The 10,904-nt window shown below is 47.0% G+C and overlaps 1 protein-coding gene across 1 annotated transcript; it reads left to right on the top strand.

Annotated features, from left to right (window-relative positions):
• Positions 1–1,123: 1,123 nt before the first annotated feature.
• On the top strand, positions 1,124–2,530 carry LOC120707664 (scavenger receptor class F member 2-like). Its single transcript, XM_039992624.1, has 3 exons — positions 1,124–1,939; positions 2,033–2,092; positions 2,179–2,530. The coding sequence occupies exons 1-3, from the start codon at positions 1,382–1,384 to the stop codon at positions 2,182–2,184; spliced, it is 624 nt and encodes a 207-aa protein (XP_039848558.1). The 5' UTR covers positions 1,124–1,381; the 3' UTR covers positions 2,185–2,530.
• Positions 2,531–10,904: the final 8,374 nt, after the last annotated feature.

Genomic DNA, 10,904 nt, shown 5'->3' with positions numbered 1-10,904 from the left:
GGAGCTGTGTGGCGGATTCGTCAGCAAATGCTCGAACGGAGACGGAGCACAGCCGGGGCAGTCGGGCAGAGCCACCCATTGGGCCATTGGTGAGCACTGATGAGCACCCATCACGGGCTCACGGCAACGACGGCATGCGGCCAACGCAGCCTCCTTGACGGATGAACAACGCCAAAAGGAGACGCCGCCGGCCGCCCGCCTTGTGAATTGACGGACGGTCCCCGTTCCTCGGTGGTCCGCGCAGGCTTGCCTCCTTGCCTTATCTGAAACAACGAGCAAAAAAGTTATCTAAGTGCGTTTTTGTTGCTGCAACTCCTTCCCAATTGGAGGTTGCTGGGCCGGACCCGGACACATCTTTCTCACAATATATCTTTTGAAGAAAACTCACAACCTATCTTCTAGAAGGGTTTTGCTCGCATTCAGCTACGACCGTGTTTCAGTAACTATCCGGTAGAGACTCCAGCAGTGCCTGTCGTCCAAGGACCCCGGCCGCTAACATTTGACTTGTGTTAGAGTCGTCTTTTTTTTTACCCGTGCCCTGACTATGTTTTGCCCCTGTTCCGCGGTTCGCTGCTTTGGATCGAACTACTCCAAATACTCAGATCTCCAAATCCTAGTGCAAAAATATCCAAATACTCCATCTACACAAACACAGATGCTCAGGATCGCTGTCTTCACGTATCGCCGAGTAACAGAGGCTCTCTCCACTGTCCCTCAGCTTCCAGCTGCTTGCGTCGGCCTCTCAATTTTCAGTTCTTGCATTGGCTTCCGTCGTAGAGCGAGTGCTGCAGACGGCCATCAAAGACCTCCGAACGAACCGCCGAACGACGACGAGAGCTGGCTGGTCCCCCGGAACCCCCGCTCGCCGCTCGGTACGAGTACGACCTGATGCTCACCGCTCACGGCGGCGGCTCGGCCTGATGGCAACTTGCGAGCCCCACGTGATGTCACCGCCGCCCGTCGTCGGGCCGCACCGCACCCGACGGACGACGGGGCGGCGGGAAGGAACGCGACGCCGCTCGCCCGCCCGCGCCACGCCACACACCGATCCGGCGGCGATCGGTAGGCCCGCGCCGCACCCACACGGCCCCACGGCCACACCCGAACCGAGGAAGCCCACCACGCGGAGCAGGCGGCCCGCGCCGGCGCCGCACCGGACGCGAGGGCCGAAACCAATTTTTCGGAGGGCTTGTTGAGAAATAGATGGATCCCACGGGGTCCGTTCGGAAAAGCGCCCTCCTAATTACCCGCCGTTTAAAAGCCGGGCCGCTTTTCTCTCCTCCTCATCCCTCTCGCCTTCCTCGCTTCCTTCCTTGCGATCCCTTCCCTTCCCTTCCTCCCGTGACAGGTGGGTCGCTCTCACCACGCGCCCGCCCCTCCCATGGTCCTCATGGCCGCCGTCGACAACGACCACCACCGCAGCGCGAGGTTCTCTCCTCCGCCGCCGAGTCCCCTGGCCCCCGCGCCGCGGGCGCAGCAGCAGCCGCCTTCCCGCACGCGCCTCCACGACTTCTCCTTCCCCACCCTCAGCTGGGGCACGCACCGCATGCTCCGCTGCTCCAAGAGCGGCCACGCCTCGTCGCCCCCGCCCGCGGTGCCGGAGACCCCGTCCCCGGACAAGGAGAAGACCCGCCGTCCTGACGGCGGCGGCGGCGCAGGCGCCTCGCTGCAGCGCCAGCGCGCCGCCCGGCGGCCGTGGAACCTCTGCACCCGCCGCTCCGCCACCGCCGCGCCGGCGCGCCCGGCGGGGTCGGGCGACGCGGCCGAGGAGGCGGTGCCCGCGGACCGTGCGCCCGCGCCGGCGGCGGAGGCCAAGAAGCGCGGGTTCTCCATCGCGCTGTCCAAGGAGGAGATCGCCGAGGACTTCGCGGCGATCCGTGGGTCGCGGCCGCCTCGCCGGCCCAAGAAGCGCCCGCGCACGGTGCAGCGGCAGCTCGACGTAAGGATCCCCTGTTGCCTGTAGAATTGAAATATTTCGGCTTCCCTCTGAATTCGGTGTTTCATGCGAATTTTCCTTGTTTCGGGATTGCAGTTGCTGTACCCGGGGTTGTGCCTAGCAGATGTGACGCCGGGCTCCTACAAGATCGAGGAGGTAAGGGGCTGCCCGATTTGTGGTTGTGTTTTTGAGTCGTTTTCTTTGGTTTGGCTCTGAAGTTGCAATTTTTTGTGTTCCTGCAGAGGTGATTGGGTGCTTTCTTGAAGCTTCGGATGGACGGAGTTTTCGGATGCTATGATCTTTTTTCTCTTTTCTTCTGATGGCTGACATGTCTGTTTCATATGCGTTCCGTTCTGGGTGGATTAGAGGAAGTTGAGGTGGAATTGCCTGTGATTATCTATTGGGCTGCGGTCGGCAAGGAGTCGGTTTAGCTTTCGCAATTTGGTTGCTGGGCTTGTAGGATTGTCAATTGTAAAAAAGGATTATGATCTTCAGGTGGGGAAATGTCTTGTCTTGTACATGGTCTAATTTATGGAGCAAACTTAGTTGTTAAATTATCAGTTGTTGTTTTGATTCTGACGCCGTGGTATATAATGCTCTGGTGCGTGTTTGGCTTCCCTTGCTGGTGATTCTTTTTCCAACTTGTTGAATTTGGATGGCAAACATACAGGAAAAGATGAATTGCATAGGAAGTAGATGTAGGGAAACGGGTAGGCTACGCTAGCATCACTACCGCATAAACCCAAGATACTTGCGAGTAGAAGATCATAGATCGTTACCACTAGACGCGCAGCGCAGCGGAAGAAGTCGCGCGTCGATGTAGAGGAAGTAGTCGATCACGTCCCACGAACCGAGCTCCTCGTACTTGATCCCAGCAGCCGATCAGCGCAGCAGTCGCAGCAGCGCCTCCACGGAGTCCACACGTACGGGGATGAAACGCCGGGCGTTGGTGTGCTAGCACCGCACGCACGGCAAGGGCGGCAGCCGAGAGAGAGGGAGGGGCGGCGGCTAGGGAGGTGGCGCCGCTCAGGTCATCTCCCCCCTAGCCCCTCCCTCATATATATATAGGGCGTACTAATGGGCTTCTATCTCATAGGCCCATTAGTAACCCTAATCCCTCTTGGATCAATATCCACTTGGGCCTTTAAACCGTATTGTGATGATGGACTCTTGGGCATATCACCAACAATCTCCCACTTGCACTAGAGACAATCATACATGCAAGCTTTCCAACATTTCAAACCCCTTAAGTGTGTGACCCGTTAGGTTCATGTGTAGGTGGTCGTGATCGGAAATCAATTCCGAATCACAAGTCAATAGCGGCACCTAGCAGGACATAGTGACTCACAAATACACATAAAGATCATATCGGCCGAACCATAGATATACTCGTACACCGATCCCTTTGCCACACGATATCAGTCAAGCTCAAAGCGAGATGCGTGCCACCTTTGTGATAGCTCGACCATTCTCTCGATCTAATAGTGGATTCTATTCATAACTAACCTTTAGTCATCATGATTAACTCTTTAATCACTTTGGCATGGCCATGCACTTTCAAATCCAACTATCTCGAGGGGCCCAGAGATATCTCTCCCGTTATCTAGGAGGGGCAAATTCCATCTTGATCCGCTCACATCCCATTCCATGTTTCATGACATACCTGTAAGCTGCTTTTGTAACTACCCAGTCACGAAGTAGCGTTTAGCAGCCCCAAGATGCACCACTACACACAGTGAGAAACAATGGCGATCTCAGGTCTAAGGATTCAGTAGGTATAACACTCAAGAACAACTGATGGCACATACAAAATAACAATCCCAACATTGTCTTGGAGTGGGTCAATCCAACACCATGTTCACCAACATGTGTCCACATCATTAATCTGATATCTCCATATCCATGATCCGTGAAACATGATCATCAATTAATGCATGTGCTAGTCTCAACGTCGTTGTTGTCCCACACAACGACATAAACTAGGGATAATTTAGAATCATATCATTTTCAACAAAGAGTTTCACGAACAAGTCACATACTTGATAATCAATGTAAAATAATCATCCATAGAACAAATAACAATTATTTATCATTACATAAACATACTCATGACACAAAATCTCCCACGCACACTAGAATCACTGATGTAAGTATCTAATACCCATAGATCTCATGTGCGCCTCATGCTTTGGTTGTGGGAGAGGCTTCGTCAACGGATCAGCAACGTTTGAATCCGTGTGCACCTTGCAAACCTTCACATCACCTCTCTCAACAAAGTTACGGATGAGGTGATACTTTCGCAGTATATGTCTGGACTTCTTAGTTGTTCTAGGCTCCTTTGCTAGTGCAACGGCACCACTATTATCACAATAGAGGTCCACTGGACTGGACGCACTAGGAACAACACCCAAGTCAGAAACAAACTTTCTGATCCAAACAGCTTCTTTTGCAGCTTCGGAAGTTGCAATATACTCGGCCTCTGTCGTTGAATCAGCCACCGTATCTTGCTTGGAACTCTTCCAGCTCACTGCCCCACCATTGAGGCAGAAAACAAAACCGGATTGCGATTTGGAGTCATCTTTGTCTGTTTGAAAACTAGCATCGGTGTAACCCTTTACAAGGAGCTCATCTTCGCCTCCAAATATTAGGAACATATCCTTAGTTCTTCTCAAGTACTTAAGGATACTCTTTACAATTGTCCAGTGAGGTTCACCGAAATCTGACTGATACCTGCTCGTAACACTTAGAGCAAAGGAAACATCTGGGCGCGTGCAAAGCATAGCATACATGATCGACCCTGTGGCTGAAGCATAAGGAATCGTACTCATCCTCTTTTGCTCATCAGGTGTCGTAGCACACTGACTCTTGCTTAGAGTAATGCCATGTGACATTGGCAAGAAACCTTTCTTGGAATCTTGCATATTGAACCGATTCAGTATCTTGTCAATGTACGTGTCTTGGCTCAATCCAATTAGCCTTTTTGATCTATCTTTATAGATCCTAATACCCAGAATATAAGCCGCCTCTCCTAAATCCTTCATCGAAAAACTCTTTTTCAATGAGGTTTTAACGGCTTCAAGCATTGGAATATCATTTCCGATCAGTAATATGTCATCCACATATAGGACCAGAAACACAAGTGCGCTCCCACTAGCCTTTTTGTAAACACAAGGCTCATCTTCATTCTTGATGAAGCCAAACCCTTTGACTACTTCATCAAAACGAATATTCCAACTCCGAGATGCTTGCTTCAATCCATAGACGGACCTCTGAAGCTTACATATTTTCCCAGCATTTTTAGGATCGACAAAACCTTCAGGCTGTGTCATATACACATCCTCACTTAGATGTCCATTAAGGAAAGTGGTTTTGACATCCATTTGCCATATCTCATAGTCATAATATGCGTCAATTGCTAGGAGAATCCGAACAGACTTTAGCATTGCGACGGGCGAAAAGGTTTCCTCATAGTCAACACCTTGAATTTGTCGGAAACCTTTCGCCACCAATCGTGCCTTATAGATGTGAACATTTCCATCCATGTCTAATTTTTTCTTAAAAATCCACTTACAATCGACAGGTCTTACACTGTCAATCTGATCGACCAAGTTCCAAACTTGATTATCATGCATGGATTTTAACTCGGATTCCATGGCTTCAAGCCATTTGTCGGAGTCGGGTCCCATCATTGCTTCTTTGTAGGTCAAGGGCTCATCATTTTCCATCAATAATACATGGCGCTCCTCCGTAATAAGGAGGTTGAGCTTGTCAGTAGCGCGACGTGCCCTTATAGACCTTCGTGGGGCTAGTGCCTCAACTACGGGTTGTGCAACATCTTGCACATCCCGTGGATCTTCAGTGGGTGCTGAAACAGTTTCGGGTGTTTCCTGAATTTCTTCAAGTTGCACCTTGCTCCCACTAAATCCTTTTGAGAGAAACTCCTTTTCTAAGAAAACACCATTGCGAGCGACAAACACTTTGCCTTCCGCCTTATTGTAAAAATAATATCATTTGGTTTCCCTAGGATACCCCACAAAGAAACATTTGTCTGACTTTGGAGTGAGCTTATCTGACATCAAACGTTTGACATAAGCCTCACATCCCCAAACTTTGAGAAAAGATAATCCGGGACGCTTCCCAGTCCATATCTCATATGGTGTCTTCTCAACAGACTTACTTGGAACCCTATTCAGTGTGAACGCAGCAGTTTCAAGAGCATAACCCCAAAATGACAATGGAAGATCAGCTTGGCTCATCATGGACCTAACCATGTCCAACAAGGTTCGGTTCCTCCGTTCGGATACCCCATTCCATTGAGGCGTTCCGGGCGGAGTTAGCTGCGGAATAATTCCACATTGCTTCAAATGATCACCAAATTCAAGGCTCAAATATTCTCCTCCACGATCAGATCGCAGAAATTTAATTGTCTTGCCTAATTGATTTTGTACTTCATTCTGAAATTCTTTGAACTTTTCAAACGATTCAGACTTGTGCCTCATTAAGTAGATATAGCCATATCTACTAAAGTCATCAGTGAAAGTAATGAAATACTGAAAACCACCTCTGGCTATTGAGCTCATTGGTCCACATACATCGGTATGTACAAGTCCCAACAAGTCACTCGCCCTCTCACTCTGACCAGTGAAAGGAGCTTTGGTCATCTTTCCAAGCAAACAAGACTCACATGTGTCAAATGATTCAAAATCAAATGAGCTTAACAATCCATCTTTATGGAGTTGTTCAATGCGCTTCTCATTTATATGACCTAAGCGACAATGCCAAATAAAAGTGGGATTCAAATCATTTGGTCTAAGCCTCTTAGTATTAATGTTACAGACAGATTTATCCTCAAGATCAAGAACATATAATCCATTCACCAATGGACAATGAGCATAAAAAATACCATTGCAAAAGATAGAACAACGTTTGTTCTCAATTACAATCTTAAAATCACCAACTTCTTCCAAACATGAAGAAGAAATAATGTTCTTGCTCAAAGCAGGAATGCAATAACAATTATTTAATTCCAAAACTAATCCGGAGGGTAGAGACAAGTGGTAGGTGCCGACCGCCAACACCGCAACCTTTGCGCCATTGCCGACCCGAACGTCCAACTCGCCTCTTGCAAATCTTCTAGTCTCACTTAGACCCTGCAACGATTTGCAAGTGTGAATCATCGATCCAGTATCAAATACCCATGATTCACTAGAAGATAATGCAATATTTATTTCTATAACATTTATACCTGAAGTGGAAGTCTCACTTCCCTTCTTCTTCTTCTTTTCTTCCAAGTACTTCTTGCAGTTCCTAGACCAATGTCCCTTTTCATGACAGTGGAAGCATTCATCTTCAGAAGTAGGGCCAGATTTGGCCTTAGGTGCTGGCTTTAGCTTAGAGCCCGAGGACTCACCACCGGAACTCTTTTCCTTGCCTTTACCTTTGGGATTAGGAGGCGTCCAACGCTTCCTCTTTTTGTTCCCCTTCTGAATCATCATCATATGATTGGGATTCTTCTTAATGCTCTCCTCTGCTGTTTTTAGCATCCCATGCAACTCACTCAATGTTTTATCCAAGCCATTCATCTGAAAGTTCATGATAAAAGGCTCATAGCTCGCCGGGAGCGACTGGAGAATAACATCAGTAGCCAAGTCTTGGTGAAGTTCAGAACCAAGTCTATCCAAAGTCTCAATGTAACCAATCATTTTGATCACATGAGGACTGACTGGGCTACCTTCTGCCAGCTTGCACGCAAACAAGGACTTTGAAATATTGAACCTCTCAGTCCTGGCTTGGTTCTGAAACATCCCACGCAGCCCCTCGATCATGGTATGAGCATCCGCATGCTCATATTGCTTCTGCAGATCAGGGGACATGGTGGCAAGCATCAGACAGCTGACATCAAGTGAGTCATTGCAGTGCTTCTCATAAGCTCTGCGATCAGCAGCAGTTGCATTGTCAGGGAGATCATCAGGATATGGCTGCTCAAGAACATACTCCTTTTTCTCTTGCCTGAGAACAATTCTCAGGTTGCGGTACCAATCAATAAAGTTTGTTCCATTCAACTTTTCTTTCTCAAGAACAGAACGCAAATTGAAAGCGGAATTGTTACTGGCAGACATGATCTACAACATTAAAGTAAAGCAAGATTTCAGCACTAAGTTTATGTAAAGACTTTCATTAACTGATTTAACAAAAGACAACCTACTATATCAAAGTCATCTTCCCTCTAATGACATATAGTGGTTCAAGATCCATAATCACTAAAATTCTAGTGAGCTTTAGCATCACGGCTAGAAAAGTAGTGATACAGGGAAGTAACAAATTACTAATCACATCTCTATGCGACTCTTATTTGTTGGGTGGCATCCAATGCCCCGGCCCCAACCCTATGCCTTAAAGCCCAAAACTGTTTTGATAACTTTGCTGAGTAAACCAATACTATGCTTGTGAATGTCCGACATCCACCCTATACAAAAGTGATAGCTGAGGGTACTCTACTTTGGTAAAACTACCACACAATGATCAAAATTTATAGGTGCAGCTATTGGTAAAAGACATCAAAAACTCAAACTTTTCTGAGGGAAGCTATTCTATCATGATTAAAGCATCCACCATATGTAAAAGCATGAAAGAATAGTATGACAGGAAAATAAACATCACAGGCATATAATCATATTATATTGTGAATAGTATGGCCTCTTGCATCACAATGGGCTCCATTGCCATGGCTCCAAGGTGACCTCCATTGCCATCCGTCCTGTCTTGTGGTGATCATCATCGCCATCATGATTGAAACCTCCATGAAAAGATACTAAGCTACTACATCTAATAGCTAGTGAAATAATTACATGAGGATTCAAACATCACAAGTCGACACGCAGGTCGTAATACAATAATGGTGCAACCTCAACCCGGTTGTGTTAACTTGCGACACGCAGGCCGCACAAATCATCACATACATCATCACATGACATTGAGGCCATACCATTCACATCACACCCTGCAAAAACCAGTTAGGCGTACGACGTGTTCTACCAAAGTAGCGCTTGGGAAGCCGCTACAGCGAGAAAGCAACGGCGGGTCTCAGGGCAGCGCCCTGAAAATCTCACGGAATTACACAGATCGCATCTATGGAATCCCTATGAAAATCTCATCAGAGTGATCGCATCACCTCAAATCCGAGCCATTCATAATGCCTCAATTTTCACTAGGTCAATCACCTTGACCGTGCAAACTTTGCACTTGAGAAGACTGTATCTACACATGACCTTGATCTGCTAGTTCAATCTGCTGACTATGCACACAGTTAGTCCCGATGATGATTCCAGCCGGTAGGGACATGTCGTATGCATAACAGAGAAAGAACACAAACTAATCTTTTGTCACATGCCGCGCAATCAACTCGCTCCAGTTTTAACCCCTTATGACCAATTGATCTAATCAAACCGTGCAAAAGTAATAGATCCAATCTACTACAACAACATATCACCTATATGCAAAAGATCCAGACCAAAAACTACGCAAGATGGCTCTGGTACCACTGTAGGGAAACGGGTAGGCTACGCTAGCATCACTACCGCATAAACCCAAGATACTTGCGAGTAGAAGATCATAGATCGTTACCACTAGACGCGCAGCGCAGCGGAAGAAGTCGCGCGTCGATGTAGAGGAAGTAGTCGATCACGTCCCACGAACCGAGCTCCTCGTACTTGATCCCAGCAGCCGATCAGCGCAGCAGTCGCAGCAGCGCCTCCACGGAGTCCACACGTACGGGGATGAAACGCCGGGCGTCGGTGTGCTAGCACCGCACGCACGGCAAGGGCGGCAGCCGAGAGAGAGGGAGGGGCGGCGGCTAGGGAGGTGGCGCCGCTCAGGTCATCTCCCCCCTAGCCCCTCCCTCATATATATAGGGCGTACTAATGGGCTTCTATCTCATATGTCCATTAGTAACCCTAATCCCTCTTGGATCAATATCCACTTGGGCCTTTAAACCGTATTGTGATGATGGGCTCTTGGGCATATCACCAACAGTAGATTCTTTGATTTTGAATCCAGCATTTCTAAGCCGTTCTTTTCTTTCCATTGAAAACGTTTTAGCGAGGCTCATTCCTAATTGAAGAGCATGCATGATTGCTTCATAGTTGTGATTCAACAGTCAAAAGTTGGTGAGTGATTGATTTCTCAAAGATAATTTTATTTTAATCTTATATGTTTAATGTTTTTATATGATGATTGTTCTAGAGTATTGCTTATGTAAATGTTGTCTGATATTGACCCAATACTTTATGATTACACCATTCTTCTATATCTTGTTTGAGGCTGTTGGTTTGTTGTGTATCACGCTATTTAGTATTTTAGTGCATAAGCAAGTCTGCGTTTCCTTTTGGTTTGAAAATGCAAAATTCTGTAGTCTGATCGCTTGTATAAAATGCAGCTGCCATCAATGTCGATCACTGATATGGAGGTTGTTGCTCCTATTCATCCTTTATGCAAATAAATACTCCTTATCATTTTATCAACATTTCTTACCGAGGTTATCTTCCCTCAATCTTGAAGTGCTTGAGGCTTTTAAATTGACCAGCATATCTATGCCTACCTGAGCTCAGAGCTCTTCCATTTTTCCTTTCTGGGATAAGGATCTGGATCTCTTCCAGTGTTGGCTGGACTTTGGAGCTAGCTGCTGGGCTGTTCCTGAGGTTCGGCCACGTCGATACTGCTTGGGCCAGGCAGGCGAAGCCAAGCATTCCTCCGGCTGTGTTTAGTTAGCGAATTTTTTTTTTTTGAGTTTTGGTATTGAAGTACATTTTGCTATTATTTAATAATTAATGTCCAATCATGAACTAATTAAATTTAAAAAATTTATCTCGTATGAATCAGTTAAATTGCGTAATTAGTTATTTTTTAACTGTATTTAATGCTCTATGCAAGTGTTCAAATATTTGATGTGATGAGCACTATAGAAAAATTT

The sequence above is a fragment of the Panicum virgatum genome, chromosome 5K (assembly GCF_016808335.1).
Source record: "Panicum virgatum strain AP13 chromosome 5K, P.virgatum_v5, whole genome shotgun sequence".
Taxonomy (NCBI): domain Eukaryota; kingdom Viridiplantae; phylum Streptophyta; class Magnoliopsida; order Poales; family Poaceae; genus Panicum; species Panicum virgatum.
This window is presented reverse-complemented; position numbering and strand designations above follow the sequence as displayed.